The 19491-nt window shown below is 39.8% G+C and overlaps 2 protein-coding genes across 8 annotated transcripts; one reads left to right on the forward strand and one right to left on the reverse strand.

Annotated features, from left to right (window-relative positions):
• Positions 1-756: 756 nt before the first annotated feature.
• On the forward strand, positions 757-16031 carry Rh50 (Rhesus blood group-associated glycoprotein Rh50). 7 transcript variants are annotated; one of them, XM_066727333.1, is made up of 12 exons: positions 757-1045; positions 5449-5700; positions 6004-6127; positions 6412-6468; positions 11366-11552; positions 12873-13023; positions 13101-13254; positions 13346-13564; positions 13695-13777; positions 15120-15263; positions 15562-15709; positions 15825-16031. In XM_066727333.1, the coding sequence occupies exons 2-12, from the start codon at positions 5689-5691 to the stop codon at positions 15977-15979; spliced, it is 1434 nt and encodes a 477-aa protein (XP_066583430.1). In that variant the 5' UTR covers positions 757-1045; positions 5449-5688; the 3' UTR covers positions 15980-16031. The 7 variants fall into 7 exon arrangements, with proteins under 7 accessions (XP_066583430.1, XP_066583431.1, XP_066583429.1 ...); XM_066727332.1 differs by lacking the exon at positions 757-1045 and adding an exon at positions 2880-2899; XM_066727329.1 differs by lacking the exon at positions 757-1045 and adding an exon at positions 2899-3435.
• A 189-nt stretch (positions 16032-16220) lies between these two features.
• SrpRalpha (signal recognition particle receptor alpha) lies at positions 16221-19427 on the reverse strand. The gene is made up of 8 exons (XM_066727328.1): positions 19163-19427; positions 18560-18929; positions 18461-18502; positions 18248-18392; positions 17770-17902; positions 17164-17702; positions 16654-17068; positions 16221-16570 (listed from the first exon to the last, which is right to left on the reverse strand). Exons 1-8 carry the CDS (start codon positions 19277-19279, stop codon positions 16445-16447), a joined length of 1887 nt encoding a protein of 628 aa, XP_066583425.1. The 5' UTR covers positions 19280-19427; the 3' UTR covers positions 16221-16444.
• Positions 19428-19491: the final 64 nt, after the last annotated feature.

Consider the following 19491-nt stretch of genomic DNA (forward strand, 5'->3'; position numbering starts at 1 on the left):
TTCAAGGATTTTTAATAGACTCGCTCATTGTATGGAAATAATTTTCTCTCGATGCAATAAGATCAAATTCTTGTAGTCAATATTTAATTTCCTTCCCTTTTGACTTTATTTAACGATTCGTATACAACGAGCACGAGACGAAGCTAGCCGAGCATCTCTTTAATAGGCTCGCCCATACACGTACGCTTTAGTAAATACTTTTTTCGTAAAATGTTCATTCTCTGCTCCGTACGCATCACTCGTATCCCACAACTCAAAGTGATATCGATGCACATTTAAAACAAGCTCCTTCACGGTTTGGAAGTATTATTTATGTAAAAATGTAATTCTTTCCTATTATTATCACTACATTAATTTTCTCGATTCGAAGCGAGTTAAATGGAGATTTGAAGGACGCGTTCAAGCTCGTCCATTGTTTAGAAATACTTCTCATATGAAGATTCCATTTCCTGTTAAGCGTTTATCACTCTGTTTCATGGTTCAAAGTGAAGAGAAACTGTACTCGAGCGAGGTTCAATAGGCTGACTGGTTGCAAGTGAGCAGAAAAATAGAACGAAACGAGAGGAGCGTAATATAAATACGAAAAATGAAGAAGAGGTGGATGCTAATTGCGCGGATACACCAAACGATTGGACTTGTTGTCGATGTTCGGTCTGATAATAAGGCAAATCGATTGCATGTGGCATCCGCTCGCTTCGCTCCTTGGCTTTCCGTGCCGAGCGTCCGAGTCCCAGTCGTGTGCTCGTCCTCCAAACCGAAGGCAATCCTCGTTCAATATCAATCCCGACTACAAACTTTCGACGCTCCAATCACAACCCAAAGTATATCCAACCTGAAAAAGAAGTTGGAGTATAGAGATAAATATTCCCGTCCCAATATTAACTTTGACCAAATTTGAGGAAGGAAAATTTCCTCTCGTGTATTGCTTCCCATAAAAGTCGAGCCTTTATTTTGTTCGCTATTTCTCTGCTGCGTATACAGCTGCAGTGCCTCAGCAGTGACCAGTGAATTTTCGGACGGTTCTCTTGTGAAAAAGAGCAGAGCGGTAAGTATAGAGTGCATTTCATTCGAGCGGGAACATTGAGAGTGGTAGAATCGCCAGAAGAATTAACGCTAAATGGAAGAATCTGATGCGATAGGCCAATCCTTTTAATCCGCGAATGGCGTTCATTCGGTTAGCACGGCTCTATTACAGCGATACGATTTTTATTTAGCGAGATTACCAGTTGTTTTGGCCAATTACTAAAAAGGCTAAAGCAATAATAACGACTCTCTACCAAAAAATAGCCCTATCTCGCCTGGATTCTCGGCAAATTTTCCTAATTACCTAATTAATCGGATAGACTATCCGCTTTTCCCATCCATCCCCCCCCCCCCCAACGTGGAACGCCAGATGTTCCAAATCAAGCGATAGTGCGATAAGAATGAATACGATAGAAGAATAAATGAATAAAATGTAATTACTGATTAAAAGTTCACTTATTAGGCAGTAGCAGCTTTTTTGTTGGTATAATACTTTTATGAAAAATGCACAAATAATTCCTAATTACGAGCTCTTATCCTAACAAGGTCATTACTGGTTTGAAAATTTGCGAAGCCAAGAATTCATTGGGGAAAGAATTTCTGATAATTAATTATGTTCCTCGAGTCGTGCAAGCTTTCCTAATGAGAATATGGAGGGGAGATAAATTTAAAAGGTGGACGCTCTGCTCGAACAATTAGAAGATAGTGCATTAAATTGGTTGAAAGGATCCTTCGGTACATGTGGGGACCTTCGAGGAGTGTTCGTGGAATTGTGAGTGCAAGGCGAATTAATGGAAAAAGACACTTTAACAAGCTACTAGATACTATACGAGGGAAGGAGAAAATTTCGTAAGCATCGTGGAGATGTCCGAGAGAGAGAGAGAGAGAGAGAGAGCGAGGAATTTGAGAGTCCTATGCCACATGTTGCAAATGAAAAATTCTATTTTGTCAGTGTTTTCATCTAGTTCTCTCCAGTTCGTTTGTTTTAAACAAAGCATGTGCCTTTATTTTTCTCCTTCATTCGAAATTCCGTCTCTCCTAACGACTGCAACGACTCTCTCCATCTCTTTGCTTGTTGTCACTCCGCGAAACAACGTGGCTGCAATAAATCCTTATACCCAGCGTTGTCTTTATACTTTCAATTAGCCTCGCTAATTGGCCAGCTTCTCCTACGAGGCTTCAATTTCAACTGAAAAAATACTTGGCATGCCCTGCACACAATCTAATTCCACCATTGGCCACGCCACGTCATATCCAGAGTTTGTTCGTGTAGTATTTACGTGCTATACTCAATTATGTCAAAATTCCAACGAAATTTACGAATTACCAACCACTCGCCGTTATTAAAGTAGCTCTGATAAAACAACAATAAACGCCGCTTCCAAAAATTCCCCACTCCCCTCCTGCTTCACGAAACAATGTCCAGATTAATAATCGATTATTGTCAATTATCACAATGATTTTACTTGTTTGTTCTTTTTTAAAAATAACAAGGTAGGTATACTACATTTGATTTGGTATATAAAAAAAGCTTGAAAAATTGTACAGACTTTTTCGTTAGTAGCAGTTATAATACATTTTTCAGAAGACTCGCTTTGTCAATTAGATAGCTTGGATATGTCGAGGAAAATGCTAATTAAGCAACGCTACGGGGATTTTTATTTTCTCTATTCCATATAAATAGTAACCGTACTCGAGAGAATGTGGCAAATATTCTATTTCTGAGGAACTTGTGGAATCCACGCTGTCTGGGATTATGTAAAAAGGTCAATTGTTGCTAATTCCACGAGTTTAGATAAATAGGGTCGGTCCACAGCTATTCCCGGTGAGCTGCATCAGGCACCCTCTCAGTCCAGCGGTTCCAGCGGTGCGCGTTGTACGTTTCACGCAAATTTATACTGCGATTCACGAGCGAATTCGAAAAACATCCAGAATTCCTTTCGCTCTCCGCGATTCTCGGGACAAACCCTCCAAGCTATTCTCCAAAACTTTCCCTACGAATCTCCAACACCACTCCAGTTGCCCGGCTCATGCCCCCCACCACCGAGGATCCGTATTTTTGCTTCCCCCTATTCGATTTGATTTTCTAACGGAGGATCCGCTCGGAAAACTCGGCGAATCGATGAAAACTCACCGTGGCTCGGATTTTCTAGGCATGAGTTAACTAAGGGCAAAGGATACCTTCGGAAAGTCATTTGACCCTTTAAACACGCGTTAAATGTTTTCCACTCAGTTGTGATCCAGCAACACTGTCGATATTTGCTAAGCCATTCAGTAGTTGTTTTCAGGCGGAAATAATCCAGCTTGAGAAATTCTAACTTGATTCGATTAACAGTGAACAAGGTGCTTATATAACATATTCGACGTGAGATTCAATATTCATCATGTGTTTATTATTCTTTTTTATTTCTCGTGAGTATCAATTCCGTTGATATGATAAGAGATTAATTCTCCAATTTTTAAGTGATTATTATGTAATTTTGCAAGGATCTGACGAATGCTAGGGATGAAAACCAATTTCACAAAATATTTGTGCAAATGATCATAAATTGATTTATCTAAATAAGGGTACTTTGGAAAGTCTCTTCGATCGTTTAAAGAGGCATTAAACGTTTGCTTCTGAATTATGATCCAACAACACTGTCGATATTCGCTAAAGTTGTTAAATAACTGTTTTCCAGGTGTTTGGAATTAATCGAAGCTTGAGAAATTCCAATCTGGTTTGATTAACAGTTGACCAAGTGCTTATACAATATTCCAAGACAAATTCATTAACCATGCTGTGTTTAATATTCTATTTTATTTCCGTGGGCTATCAATTCTATTGATATCATAAGAGAAGAATTATTCGCTGTTTGACGGATTATTTTGCAAATTGCAAAGAGAATATAACGAATCTTGTACAACACACACCGTCTTAATGCAGGATTTCAATCATCGTTTAGTCAATTAGATGACTAAAGGATGGCTTTAAGTGGACTTTTAGTTATTTGTGCCTTACAGGATTACAGAGATGAAAGCACTTTGTAGAGACTTTCGTGTGGATAGTTAAGGATTGAGTTAACTATAAACGTGAATTAAGGATATCCCCTGGAAAAGCCATTTGAGACCATTTAAACGCGCGTCAAACATTTTGCCTCTGAATCGTGATCGAGCAACACCCTCGATATTCATCGTTGTAGACGCCAAAGTAATTCAACACAAGTTGGAAATAATCGTTGCTCGAGAAATTATAACTTGGCTCTATAATAAGAGTAGCAGGTGCTTATACATTCTAACAAAGAGAAAATCAATATATCCATCTTGTTTTTTATGCAATATTATCCTCCGTCAGTTATTTTTAATTAATCACCTCAATTGAATAATGAAAATTCCTCTTGAACGATAATCGGCTTTTTCATAGTCTTCGAGTCACTCTGAAGCATTTTGATGCGATTATGAATTAAAGCCACGTTGACTCATCGAGTTTCAGAGAAAAGGATAAAAATTGTCATTTTATCGGTGAATCACTTGGCAGCTTTTCGATGCTGCAAATAATTTTCCTGTCGAGTGCTAATTGTTACTCGGTATAAGGTTGATGCATGGAGATTCGAGTCGAGTGCGCGGATAAACATTATTATACCTTTTCCTGTGTTTACCGAATCCTTCTGAGGTCTGACAGTGAGTCGCGCGACGTTGATTTTCTATCCCAGTTGCCAAAGGAATGTTACAATCGATACGACCCTGGTAATCATTGACCCGCTATCGAATGTCACAGGAAGTTAGCTTTATCGGTCTATGCCGGTCTCTCCGCATTACAGCACACGAATTATGCAAATGATTTATTAACCACTCGGAATTCCCAATGTCCCATCGCGCCGGAAGTCCTCGTTTTACTATCAATAACTAACTCGCTCCGGTTTTAATACCCCTCCAAAGGAGAGACAATATATAATCACCAGCAAAAATCCAAATCCCCGAAAATTCTTTATTTCGGCCTGGAGAATTTCACGAGGCAGATCGCTATCGGTTATGAAATAGCTGTGGCTCACCGTGATTGGTCGTTCCTATAGGTTTTTACCGGAACTACCCAGTCAGCCAGCCACCCCTCGAAAGCACACGTGGTCCGCGCGAAAATACAACGCGTTCAAGTATTTACGGCGCGATGAATTGACGTGATTCGTGGCGAGATTTATTTCTCCTTTTTTTTTTATCCCAGATAAAAAATAGTGTAACCACGCGTCGAGCTCGTAGATCAAACCTCGTGGATCGACATTAAGGGAATAGCGTATATCCGTTGGGGTGATTTAAATGACGAGGTGGGAGCGAGGATTGAACGTGCAAGCGTGCTATAATTGAACCCCACATTTGCCCCCTCTTCTACCGTACCACGTTCCCCGTCCAATAGCAAGCGGGATCGACGAGTAAACAATGCAAAATTTTCAGGCGAGTTTCCAGCCAACGATACGTCCATCTTTGAGAACCCCTCGAAATCGTCGAAAACCCTCCTTTTACATCGACTATTCTTAGCGCTCCGTGTGCTTTCCCATCAGCGAACCACCAGCGTTACAACGTCATGTCGAGTGCTTGCTCGAGTAGACGTTGATAAAACTCGGTCGCATCGCGACTCCGAAACCATCATAGAAGAAACGATTATACGATCGCGAGTTTAACAGACGCTCGAGAATGGATAATAAGGTACGGTTGCCTGTGATTTATCTTGTTGATTTCGTAGAATCTTCACTCGTAATGTTTTTTTCTCTCATAAGAATTTTTCATTGTTTAATTACTTTTATGTTTGAGAATAATTAACAACAGTCTGTTTTCTTATGCAATGTTTCCAAAAAAGCGCGTATAATGTGGTAATTAAAGGTTTATTTATTTTTGTAGCTCACATGCAGACACTATATGTTTGTACATGTTATTGCAGCGCTAGAAAGTATCGACAAATTGTTTTTCAACATAATCAATAATAAACTTCTCTTTTATCTTTCTGTCCAGGGAATGCTATCGGTATGCGGCCAAAAACAGCCGGTGCTCGCGCTATTCACCATCCAGATCGTTCTGATCGGTTTAATGAGCTCGTTCATGACCTACGGACCGGAAGCTCAGCCCATCGACAAAAGTATCTCTTTTTCTTCTTTGCTCCCCTCATTTCCCTTTTATAACTATTAATTTAAGCAAAAAAGCGCCTCTCCGTTGTTAACGAATTTTGTATCGAACGATTTAGAATGGCGCGACATAAGGTTTAAATTTTCAATAAGGCAGAGAAATTTTTCACGGAGAGATACAAGCGGGGAAATTTGTTCCCTGCCTTGCAGTAACCGTGTCTTTGAATATTTCACGTTATTGTAGAAAATCTGTAGCTTCGTGCGAAAAATAACGGACATGCAATGATAAAAATTTCAGAGTCCTCTAGCAGCCATAACAAGGAGCCGGAGAAAGATGCCTTACGAATTTATCCAAGTGAGTGAATCAAATTACTTATAATCCCGTATTTATAGCTGTCCCATGAGAAATATCCCCAGTCTTTGACCCTGCCCTCTGCCAATTCTCCTGTTACGCGAACCGGATCCACTTCGGCCCCCGTGTATCTCTCCCCACACACTTACACTCACGCAACTAATAGGTGGAAAGCTGAAAAAAAAAGAAACATGCGTAAAACACATTGTAATGACTAACTTCATTCGTCACCTCCCCCACTCCTCTCAAATGCACGTTTTAAATTTTCCAGCGAACTGTAAATAATAATAATAATAACTGCACGACAAAAATAAAATACTATAATTGCTGTGCAACTAAATTGTGAAAAAAATTATTTTATTTCCATCGAGAATATTTTGTTATCCAATAATATTTCTAACGCGAGGAAAACCTCTATTGTTCTTTGTAAATTTAATTGGTTTAATGGCGCGAGTGAGATCGTGATCCACTTTTTCATTTTGCTTCGTCGGCTTAATTTATTTATCTTATTCGAGGTTAAAGAGGCATCGAATGTAGTGGTGGGATTTTGAGAGAGGCGTTACGCAATTGCGCGCGAATATATTAAGCAAAGAGTCGAGGCGATCGTTGCAGGAAAGAAAGGAACAAAGTTTTAGTATCCAGTTTGCCGGGAACCGTCGACGATATTGTAGAGAGGAGGGGAGAGAGGAAAGTTTTAAAAATGTTAGAGCTGAAAAACTCCTATAGTAGAGTGCAAAAAAACGAAACGAGGCGTCAAATTCAATTTTCACGCTGCGTCAAATCTGCGAAAAGATGAAAACCTCCGTGGCTTTTTGGCTTAAGCCATGTACGCACGAACAAGAATCGGATAGCTTCGTCCGGATAAAATTCGATTTTCTCCTTTTCAACGTTTATTTTCTTCATTTTGGTCGCGCGTAATTTCCGCGCAAATCCTGCATGGGTAGGCCATATCCCTCTAAAAATGCGTTATATATACATATGTATGGTAAATATACTCGTACAGATGCACGTATATATAAGCGGGCGTTGGTGTAATATCGACATTTTTAAGAAGCCTCTGTAATAAGTTGAAAATTCCAGATAGAAGACTCGCGCGAGCTTCAGCGATCCCCCACGGAAAATTCTTAACGCTTTTCTCTCGACGACCGGTTCCTTTTCTCCTGGACCTTTTCTTCTACCCCCACTCCATTGTATGCCGTTTTTGCAACTTCGCTTTGTATGCATTATACCAAGCATTATATTCCCACGACACTTGTACTTTGTTACGTTTTACGACTGGAATGTCTCGCGCGCGCGAGATGATTCCAGCCAAGTCCGTTGAAAAGTTTTTAGAAGAGTGCAGGCTGGCAGGATTAAGTGGATCGTTGAGAAGACTCCGATACCACCACGCTAACCCCCTCCCGCCATATACCAACCACCCTGAGGCAACCGCATCGATGAAAAATTTCTTTCGCGGATCAGAAAGCGCAGACGCCGGCGAAATAGCTCGAATGTAAGCAGGATCGAGTAAAAAATGTGGCAGGGACGTGGCAGGGACGTTGAATCGTGGGAATTCGAAGAACGGAAGCTGTGCGATTTGCAAAAGTTTCGGGAATCCGGATGGAAAAAGTCGAAGAAACTCGTGAGACTGGCTGGACGCGCGTGGGTGGCGCGAATAGATTCTTCTCCATAGAAATCCGTCTGCAGGAATCCGCTGCACAAAGTGCGTATACGTGTATGAACCGTGCGAAGAATTTGTCTTCGATTCGCAGGGAAAACACGGGTGCTTTTCGTGAGAGAATAAGCCTTTGTATACATATAGCGGAAAGAAAAATATAAGAAAAGGTGGAATTACAAATATATGCTTTGACCGGAGAAATCTATTCCAACCTCGTGCCTCTTATCTCGCAAGGATCGCGTTCTCGTATATTCAGTGGATCCGTCCAAGCTTTGAGAATGGCGTTTCAACGTGGAATCAAGTGACAGTGCGGACGTGTGGTCAGGAGTGCTCGCCTTATTTTCTAAGTCAATTCTCAACGATCGAAGAGTGATTAGTCGCGTTTAAACTGGCCAGGATTTCTTTTTATTATTGCACGAGTTATCACGAACGAAGATTTAGTAGAAACACAAACCAGGGGTTATACAATACTCGCTCGCGAGTGTCGCTTTGGTTGGCGCGCATGTCGAAGCTCCGGAGCTCTCTTGGGGCCAACTAAACGTAGACGAGAGAATCCATTATAGAGGGGAGGGGGAAGAAGAAAGAAACAGAAAAAGAAGCGGAAGAAGAGAATGACGACGGACAACCTCTCCCACGCAATCGTGCTCCTCTTTATCGAGGGTTTTCTTCTCTGTGGCTTCCTGGCTACCTTCGATTACGCCCCCGAGGCGAACACCACCAACGACCAGAACAGCTTCTCTCCTCATCTAAATGGAAAACCAAACTCTGCCACAGTCACGTATGCGCGTAAGTTCTACCCCCACTATTCTCCCCCTTCCCCCTCCTTCAAAAATCTTTCATTCACTCTCTGGCATACACATGTACCGATATTAAAATTTTCCGAAGGATCCTTCGAAATGAAAGCTCGATAAGAGAGCTAATGAACTAGAAGAAGCAAACGGTGGAGATAGTGGTGGGGTATCTCCCCCACCCCCCCCCCCTCCCACTCCCTACCAAATCGGACCGATTTCTTTGCTCCATTGTAATTTGTTTTTTTTTTTTTCGTGTCTTTGTACCGCCGCGTATATATACATGGCAAGTAATTTGCGATTAAATCTCTCCCGTAACATTGCGCACTCTAACCACTTTCCGATTCTTATTCCTATTCTTATTCTTATTGCGCCACCCCTTCCTCCTCTTCCTCTTTGCGTCCCCATACCCATCCACTTTATATTCAACTCCGTCCTCCGCAGGTCCCTTTTGTTCCAGCGACACCCGCGCGAGAGAATCTAAATCCTCCGGTCTTCCAAAAATAAACAAACTTCCGGTTATTTTTTATTAATTCAGCCGCCGCAGTTTCGTCGATTATTCCATCGCGCCAACTTTAAATTCTGGCTTATCAATTATCGAGCATTTCCTCATTTCGAGGGATGCTCGCGCCAGTCGGAATGTTTTATTCCTCCGTGGCTAAAAATTTCCTCAGGATTGTACAGGGTGAAGCATATTTAACATTCCCCAGAGCACAGAGGCATAGATGTAAGAAAAATCAGGAGACTCGGTGGAGTCTCGCGCCAAGTAGTAAAATCAAGTTGTTCATGTAGTAAAAGCTTAAATTAATTAATAAAAAATACAAGACTTGGTAATTACGAATATCCTTCACTATACGATATTCTTTTTAATATTATAAATGTCAATTTCTATACATAGGATCTTTTGGAAAATTCTTTTGTTATTTACGTTCAAAGAAATCTTATGCGAAAATTGATATCTCTTAGAGTTAGTACGTGTAGATAGGTAAAGTTTTACTTTCTTTCAAACTCTGTGGAGCGTCATAAGTAGCTCATCCTATATACATATATAGTTACTGTCCCAATTCACGAGTTTTCCTCTCAACCGGCTCATCATTTCATCTGTCGCGCTTCTGTATATATATATATATATATATACACATATATATGGCGTGGTTGGTTTTTCGCGTCTCAGATTTTTGTCGCAATGACGCGTATGATAATAATGATAATAATCCAGGAAAATCCGTTATCCGGTACCCGGAGGCTGCTAATAATAATGTCAGCGGTGTTGGTTGAACTTTGGCCCATTTCGCTTGTATAAGACACGTTTATTAAGGTATGAGAAGGGTAGGGGTGGAGGTCTGGTTATATATACCGGGTAATCCATTAACTCTAACGAATCCTACACAAGAAAAAAGTTACTATAGCATCTTTTAATCTACATCCCTTGCTGAAGAGAATTAAGCTATAGCGAATTAAATATTGCTTGATTCGATATTTCTCGTTGATGGAGCGATCCACCGATCATTTTCAACCTATACCAGACTTTATCATGATTCTCCTTAAATCAACATTGTAAACCTCGAATTAAATAAATTATAATATTTAATAACCTCTTCGGTGAGGGCAGAATTTAAAAATGGTATAGGAAGTTTTATCTTGAACTATTCATGTTATATATTAATTTACACGTTTGATCATAGTTTACGGATCACCCGGTACAATTGCAGAAAAGCTCCGCGAAGATTTACATTGTCCTATACTTACCAGAGGAAAATGGTATTCGCGTGACAGAGCGCTCGCGATAATCCCGAGACACGACGGATACGATTAGAGTCGCGAGTCTAGGCGTGATTGGCCGATAAAGAATCCACGGCAAACTCGTAGTGACGGTTGACGTTTCTTGGCCAAATTACAAATCACTCGTGATGGTCATTGTAAATGTACGTACAGCTGACAATTCACGCAGGGCGTTAATCGTCTCGTGTGTACGCAGCTTTTAACTAATTACTACCACCCACTTTTCGAATAACGAGTACTTGAAAATTTCCAACGGGAGAGCGAGAGAGTCTCGCGTGTTTGCGAATCGAGTCGAGGGACGAATGAACGGAGAAAAATTGATGGTTGTGGGCGATATCTGCAGGGGCAAAAGCAATTAGCGAGGAGTGATCGATCGAAAGCTCGTTAATGCTCTCGCGATCATCTCCGCGTGAACGATGCAGAGTTAGGTCCTTGGATCCGATAGCGAAATATTCTCGCTTGTGTTTGTATTCTTAAGAGCTCACAACCACCTCCCCCTGGCCTATTTCCTATCTTCTCGTTATTCGCCGACTAACGGTAATTGCAGCGATTAATTGTGGCGCGATTAACAAGTTGAAAGGCTTGGACTCTCCGATTAAGCACACGCGAGAATCGCATGGCTACAAAAAGCTATTTCTGTTTGCCCTTCTGGAATCCCGTTAACACGCCTCAGTGTATCAAGATGTCCACGTGATGATCTGGATCGGCTTTGGATTCCTAATGACCTTCCTGAAGAGATACGGCCAGAGCGCCGTGGGACTCACCTTCCTGATCGGCGCCATCCTCGTCCAAGTCGCCCTTGTCTGCGAGGGATTGCTCAGTTTCAAAATTGGCGCCAAGGCATACCTGTCCTTGGAAGGGTAAGTGTTCTCCATTTAAGCGAAACCTTCTTCGAATATGCGGCTACAGCGAAAGTTATTCTTCGGTTGGCCAAGCCCGCAGACAGATATTGCGCGATACCGTAGAGTTCAATTTTTGTCATTAACCCCAACCGTAACGATCATCGAGTCTGCGGAATATTAATGACAGCGGCATTTACCCAATCATGCAAATTGTAACGCTTGAAATCTGGGCTTAATTCCGTGGCCAGAATGTACTTGCACAGAGAGCATTTACCATGCGGCGCATTACGAGTCGAATTTAATTCCAGTCGATTGCAAGGCCGAGGCAACAAAGCATACAAATGCTAGTTAACTTACCGATCTTCCGGCTGTGGTTGCGTCATTACTCTAAAATCACTACTTTACCGAGAGGTATTCGATCAATTTTTTCCCATTAGGATAATTTTTCGCAAAAATCGGTATGGATTTTTCGTGACGATCTCTCGATAAATATACATATTTTTCTTTCTTGTAATCAACGGAAGCGACATATTACTCTTGCGATTCGCAAATTTTAATATATTCCGATCGATGGAAGAGAAATCGGTATGAAACTTTTCCGATTTCTATTTTGAGTAAACTCTATTTTTTTTATCGAAAAGAGCGAATTATACTGTTGTAATTTGGCGAGTACGACAAATAGCGTAGGACGTTTCGGTCCATGGTATAATCGCAAGAGCCAAAAGGAAGGCTGAAAAACGGTTGGAAAGCAGATCGGTCATAAGAGGAAAAAAAGTGGCGTTATTAACACATACATACGCCCGGAATAGGAGGTAGCGCTAGACGAATATTTTCTACGAGCGCAAACAAGGATAACGGGAGCAAACAATTTACGTTCGCGTTTCATACTTACCGAGAAGAGAACCGGACGTATTTACCGATCTCCAGCTGTTTGTTGAAAAACCGCATGCATCCCTCGAGTGGTCGACGCGCGAGAAAAACTAGTATAAAATAGGAGTGGAAGGGATGGGGGTAAAAGGAGGATTTCTAGCCACGGCTCGTCCCAACGATTGATAAAAATGAGGTAAAGTTGCGGTGGATAAGGAATTCTTTATAATTTTCTAGAACAGGAAGATATTGTATATAAGAAAGAAAGTGAAAGATAGAAGTTAAGAAGAGGAAGGGGAAGAGGAGGAGGGGAGGATGGGGGGAGGGGTAGAAAGTTTAGCAACGCTTCTTATTTGGGATTTTCCAAGGCAAATAGTCGAGGGGAATATGTTATGAATACTGATCCGAAGTTTGCGAGGAAGGAGCTCCAGGGCTAATAAGGGTATATCGATCATCTTGGGTGGTTTTCAGGCTGCTCAGTGCCGATGTTGCGGTTGCCGCGCCGCTCATATCTATGGGTGCACTACTAGGTAAGACGACCTACATGCAACTCGTGTTCATGGGCATTCTCGAGCTGATAGTTTACACTGGCAATAAGTACGTCGGCGAGCATCACCTCATGGTGAGTTAATCGTTTGCGAAAAGCAGACGACGCTCTGTATGAAAAGCGATAATAACACGATAATCGCGAGCACTTAGGCTGTGGACGCTGGGGACAGCATGTACGTTCACGCATTTGGTGCCTATTTCGGCCTCGCAGTCAGCTTCGTCCTTGGCTACAAGGACAAATCAACGACGAAGGATCATCCTCTGGAGGGCTCCTCCTACGATTCCGATATATTCGCCATGATTGGTTCGTATCGCATCAGCAGATATAATCAAGTTTTCTCCAACTGCGAATAACGGAGGAATTATTAATGGACGCGTATTTGCTTCTGCAAAAGGTACGATATTCCTGTGGCTTTTCTGGCCATCGTTCAATAGCGCTGCGTTAATGGGCGACGAGCAGCAAAGAGCAATAATCAACACGTTGCTGTCGATTTCCGCTAGCTGCGTTATAGCGTTCGCCACCTCCGCATTGCTCAGCAAAGATTATAAATTTAATATGGTGCACGTGCAGAACTCGACTTTATCCGGTGGCGTGGCCATCGGAACCGCAGCAGGTACGCCTATTTTCATGCGTTTCTGTTAATCCATGCGTGTCGATGCCATCAATTTTCTACGTTCTGTATGGAATAACGTTGCTCCAATATTATCGAATCCTTCTAATCTGTATTAATCGCGCCCAAATAGCCATGAAGTGCGAACCAATTGGCGCCCTCGTTATTGGCTCCATTGCTGGCTTTCTCAGCGTTCTTGGCTACAAATATTTAACGGTAATAATGTATTTTTATTTTCTCTCTCTCTCTCTCTTTCTCTCTCTCTCTCTCATTTTTCTCCACTCAATAATTCTCCTCGGATCTTCCTCGAATATATATATATATAGACAAACAACCGCCCTCCTTCTCTATACATATTATGACACCCTTAAGCTCTCATGAATCTTTCCCACCCTTTCGCGGATGATAGTAAATTTATGGGCCAAGTGTCTAAAAAAAATGACTGCGGAGAGATTTCTCTCCAAGTTTGCACAGACGTGATAAACTATCACGAGAGTCACGTTCGTGACTCGCACAAATATTTATTTCGATCCACAACGGCCGAAGGATCATAACCAGCAGCCACGCCTTGCCATTCGGTAAGTTACTGTTTCTTATCTAATTTCTGATATACTGCAAGTTTTCCGCAGAGCGATAATTTTTTGTTGTTATTTATTTTTTATTTAATTGTTTACGAGGACCGATTGGAGCTCTTTTGAGTCCTTCCTTCAATTATCCGGGGAACTGATCCGCGGTACACCAATGTAGCCCATCAAACGCCCTTCAAATTTCGTCCAGAGATCCGTAAAATAATCCAATAAGCTCTGCTCCCGCCCTGCAACCCCGTTGTATACAAAAGATCTTCATATTTTCGGGCAAAGTAAAACGGCTGAAAATAAAAAGTACACGCGAATAAATCGATAAATTGTCATACGAGGCTTTTCATAAACTTTTAAAATCCTTTAGCGAGACAATATATAAAGTTCGATGGGGGGAAGGGGCACTGAATAATAAAACACGAATCATCAAACTTTTTCATCTGTAAGCGTGGTAAATATAAAAATATGTATGTATATACAGGTATACTGGGATGAAGGTAGACGAGAGCGGTGGGCTTTAAATAAAATAGAAAAATTCACGTGTAGTCTATTTACTAGTGGTAGAAACGCACTTTTCGTTTTATCTAGCAAAGAATTACGTTTGAATGTAATAATATGACCAGACGATTTACGGTACATCGTAAAATTGTTGAAAAAAGTCGGTACCAGTATACTATATACGATATGTGAAAGTTCCACGTGTGGTACAGTTTCCAAAACAAAGCGCGCCCTACTCTCCAGCATCTGGTAGAATTGTTTACACTGGAGAACGGGAGAACGACGCATCCTGCGGAGTAAAAAAAATATTTTAGCTGACCGGGAGAGTGTTTATGAAAATTGTAAATATTTTCTTAAGAAAGCAGATTGTCAAGAGGATTGCATCTCGAGCTGAGATTATTGAAAAATAACAAGAAAAGAGAGAGAAAGAGAGAGGGTGGGGGAAGTAAGATAATTTTAATGAAACGGTGAACTTGTTACAGCCAATGATACAGAAGAGGCTTCGCATTCACGATACCTGCGGAGTGCACAATTTACATGGGATGCCCGGTGTGCTGGCTGGCATTTTCGGTGCACTTATGGCAGGCATAGCCACGGAAGCCTCTTACAACGATTCTCTCGTCAAGGTAGGTAACTGCTGCCTTCCCATTCTACCTTACTGGAATTAATTGCTCGATTGTTCAGGTAATTAACTTCGCGAGTACGTAGCTCCGGAGGCGTGAGTCAACGAGTCGCAAATTCTAAGTAAACTTGTCGCTATAGTTTCATTGTGTCTCGCTCCTTGGGTAGAAACAGAAGCACTGCGATTGTGATAGCGATATAATGAATATTTGATTGACATGTAGAGACTTGTAAAGGAGATTCTAAAGAGTCCTGGATAGATAGAGGTTTTCTTTGTCTGTTTGTTTGTTTTTCATCAAACAGATCTTTCCTGCTCGAGCACCCAGTTTGGCTGTAAAGGACAGCGAAGTGCCACTTGGACTCGATAGAACAGCTGGACAACAGGCAGCCTATCAAATGCTGGCTTTGGCAGTTACCCTTTGTGTTGCTATTGTTACTGGTTTAATAACAGGTCTTTTGAAAATCACTGATATATATATATATATATATATCAGTAATATAGCTTCTGCCTTCTTGCACCTACAATCCTGCTATTCTCTGATTTTGTTTTCTGTTCACTTTCAAAGGTTCCATTTTACGCTTATCAGTGTGCGGATCCATATCAGAGGAAAACAAATTCGACGATACTGTAAATTGGGACCTGGAATCGGAGATTTCCGAATCACCTTTGAGGAACAAGGATGAAAATATTCCGGATCAAGTGCAGCTGGGTCACATCTAAAGAGAATTTTCAAAACTGATTCAAAACTCGTTTGAACGATATAACCATATGTAGGAAAAACATACTATATTATACTATACATGTTATTTTTAATCTTTTGTGACTTTTTTATGCTCATGCAAAATAATAAAATTCATGTACCATTTGAGTCTAGCTATAAAGATTTACGTAAACTCATAAAATTTTATATTCTGATAGAATATAGATTTGTATAATAAATATCTTGTTAACAAAATCGACAAAAATGATCTTCCCCAAGAAATAAAATATGCACTTTATTATTTCAAAATTACCAGTCCATGATATTTTGCATAAATGAGAGAAATCAACTTGTTTCTTTATTTCTCCCACTCTTTAACGATTCTTTTATTACACATATATAAAGTAATATAGATATCTGTGTATCTTGAACAAAAACGATACTGAATCGCTTTTCAGCAATTTCTTCTGCATCTTCAACAGCATTTATTTCATCAAAGCATGTGCCACAGCTTTTACGTTCAATGATTTTAAATCAGTGTAAGTTTGACCAGTTCCAACAAAAACGATCGGCTTTCCGGTAACGTAAGTCATTGAAATAGCTGCACCCACCTAAAGGAGAAAGTGACAATTATACATTAGTGTAGCAATTGTTTGGTATTATCGGATTAAGGAAACATAACAGTCCAATGTACCTTATCGTCAATTGTATCAAATTTAGTTAGAACTATGCCATCAATAAGATGAGGATTTTCGGATTCACTGTAATTAGCTAAAGCTTGATTAAACTTTATCAATTGGTCCACAGCTTCATTGCCAACCAAAGCTTCGCCCACAAATAGTACAAGATCGGGATCGTTTACTTTGATTAATTTTGCTAAAGCTTTCATCAAAGGCTCGTTATCTTGCATTCTACCAGCCGTATCTACCAAGACTACATCGATTTTCGAATCTCTAGCAAAACGAATTGCCTCCATAGCTATACCCGCTGCATCTTTACCGTACCCTTTTTCATACAATTGTACCATAGTTTGATTCCCATGTTTTTCTGAAGGATGTAAGGCATTCAGATGGCGCATATGCGTTCTTAGCTGCTCAACCGCACCAGCTCTAAATAAAAACACGGGATTTAGTGAGAAATACTGCTGTAATTAAACAAGTTCAACGTCGTGATAATTTTTTTCGTTAAACATTTTTATAATTACCTAAAGGTATCGCAAGCAGCAATGAGTACACGGAAGTTGTTTTCTATTAGCCAGAAACAGATCTTGGCTAGATTCGTGGATTTTCCAACCCCATTAACTCCGCAAAATGTCATTACGTATGGTCTATGATTTTTCTTAGCTTCAAATGCATCTCTCAAAATATCAATCCTTCTTTCTGGCGAAAGTATTTGCACCAAAGCATCCATCAAAGCAGCTTTCACAATGCTAGTGACACTGTCAAAAGTGCCTAGAACTTTTCCCTTCAATTTAACACCCACAGAGTCACATAATCTTAGAGCAATATCTGCAGCAACGTTTTTTGAAATTAAGTGATCCTTCAGTTTATCAAGAATAGGTAGCATATCTTCGTGTTTCAATGATTTGTTCCCAATAAGAGTCTTGAACATTGAAAACATGCTTTGGCCTTTCTTCTGCACTTGTACTACCTGCTCTGGTTCGTCATCATCATCATCTGACTCATTTTCAGAACCACTATCAACTTCTAAATCACGAATACCCCCCTTCATTTGTCCTATTAACTGTAATGATATTGTTGTCAAGCTAGTTGTAGTAAAAGCTCAATTAATAAATGATTATTAAACTTACAGTAGTATCAGCTTGCACATATTCGTCTTCAGGTTTATCTTTTGTACGTTCCAATGATGGAAGGTCTTTACTAGTGCCTCCAAGCTCCCAAACACGAGGCTTCTTCCCTGCTTTTTCAGGCTTGGGACTTTTTCTACAAATCAAATATATATATAAAATAAGCCAATAATACATACTAAAATTAAAGGTAAGGAGCCTGGTACACCAACCAAGTGAAAGACTTGAACCACTATCAATATTATATCTTTTAAAAGATTTTTGTCACTTTATAGATTTTTAAAGATACATTAAGTACTTTTGCCTATTAATCTAAAAAATATTAATATTTGGTTTTTAGTTATATTAACTAGCATGCTGTACTTAGTCACCATATTCATATCTCTAGAATGATTGGAAAAGAAACTGTTTTGATTTTTTTTTTTAAAATGGTTCAATTCTCCCAGACTACTTAAGTTTTACTATTTGCAGAAAATATTACTGTTTATCAATTTTCTTTTTTGGGGGTCCAGATAATTTCTGAGCAAGCTTCATTCGATTAATCATTAATATATCTTCCTTCATCTCTCCATTATGATTTATTTCCTCTTTTGACTCATATACCTTTAAAGATTCTTCTGCTTTCACTACAAAAAAAAAAACAAAATTATGCATCAACCTAATTTTTTTGATATCACTGTATATTTTAACTTACATTGTTCATCTTCGTTTAATGCACCACCTTTCTTTTTCTTTGCTGTAAATGAAAACAATTGTAAGCATATTCAAAACGGATAATCTACAACTTACTTACTCTGCTTCTTATTATCTTTGTCATCCTTTCTTTCAATCATACTAGCAACAGTCTTTTTTGATTTCTGACTTTCATCAAAGCTACGCATAGGCTTTGGTAGTTTGGCTTGATGGCGGGCCCATTGTTCCGCAATTGCAAGAACTTGCTCGTATGTTTTCTGGAAATTGAATTCTCCAAACCACTGTGAATTTTCCAACTCATTTTTAAATCTGTCTCTAAATTCAAGGTGAATGTCATTTAAAAATTTATCCACATAGGATAATTGGAGTATCTTTTGATAAGCTACTACAAACACCAGTTCAAACTCATTATCTAACTTATACTGTAGTCTTAAAGAATCATGATCAAAAGAATGATTTCCTGTACGTTCCTGAAAATAAAACTCTCATTTAATAAACAAAAACAATCTAATACTGTACAAATTAAAATGATAAGTTATAAACATATGTTATGTAGTTTACTAGAAATTTGAAAGAAATTGCTTTTACAGTTTGCTAGAAATGCCTAAAAACGCGGATATTTAAATATTAAATAAAGGCTAGTTACTATATTTATGATATATATTTAAGTAGACGGTAATCAATTATGACAGGAGTAAGGTACCTGTAATATGACAGTTCGTATGAGAGCATTAACGCTCGGTGTAAAAATTTGAGAAGTACTTTGGAAGTACCACAAAACGATACCTCCCTTGCTAAATATTGTGAAAAGATCGAGCATGCTTTTAGCTTCTATTAATTCTTCCAATACACTTAGCTAACCTAACCTAATGATGAGAGTGCGGTTTCGATTTGAAATAAGAGTAGTAAACTAGTAAATACATATACATATACACGCGACCCACGCGCCACGCGTACACAGTACACAACTGACACACTAGCCGCCACTTTGGCATATACCGCATATACTTATTATTATACTACACACGTCAT

Source organism: Prorops nasuta, unplaced genomic scaffold, assembly GCF_024137725.1.
Source record: "Prorops nasuta isolate Cenicafe-Biocafe unplaced genomic scaffold, Cenicafe_Pnas_1.2 PNAS00005, whole genome shotgun sequence".
Lineage (NCBI taxonomy): Eukaryota > Metazoa > Arthropoda > Insecta > Hymenoptera > Bethylidae > Prorops > Prorops nasuta.

What these genes read in the sequence shown, in the direction of transcription:
- Rh50 (XM_066727333.1), top strand. An exon ending in CGATATATTCGCCATGATTG is followed by an intron (nt 13,255 to 13,345) that starts GTTCGTATCGCA and finishes CTTCTGCAAAAG; the next exon opens with GTACGATATTCCTGTGGCTT. An exon ending in ACAACGATTCTCTCGTCAAG is followed by an intron (nt 15,264 to 15,561) that starts GTAGGTAACTGC and finishes TTCATCAAACAG; the next exon opens with ATCTTTCCTGCTCGAGCACC.
- SrpRalpha (XM_066727328.1), bottom strand. Translation starts at nt 19,279, where the DNA reads ATGCTCGATCTTTTCACAATATTTAGCAAGGGAGGTATCGTTTTGTGG. An exon ending in CAAAGATAATAAGAAGCAGA is followed by an intron (nt 18,503 to 18,559) that starts GTAAGTAAGTTG and finishes TTTCATTTACAG; the next exon opens with CAAAGAAAAAGAAAGGTGGT. An exon ending in TTGATACAATTGACGATAAG is followed by an intron (nt 16,571 to 16,653) that starts GTACATTGGACT and finishes TTTCTCCTTTAG; the next exon opens with GTGGGTGCAGCTATTTCAAT.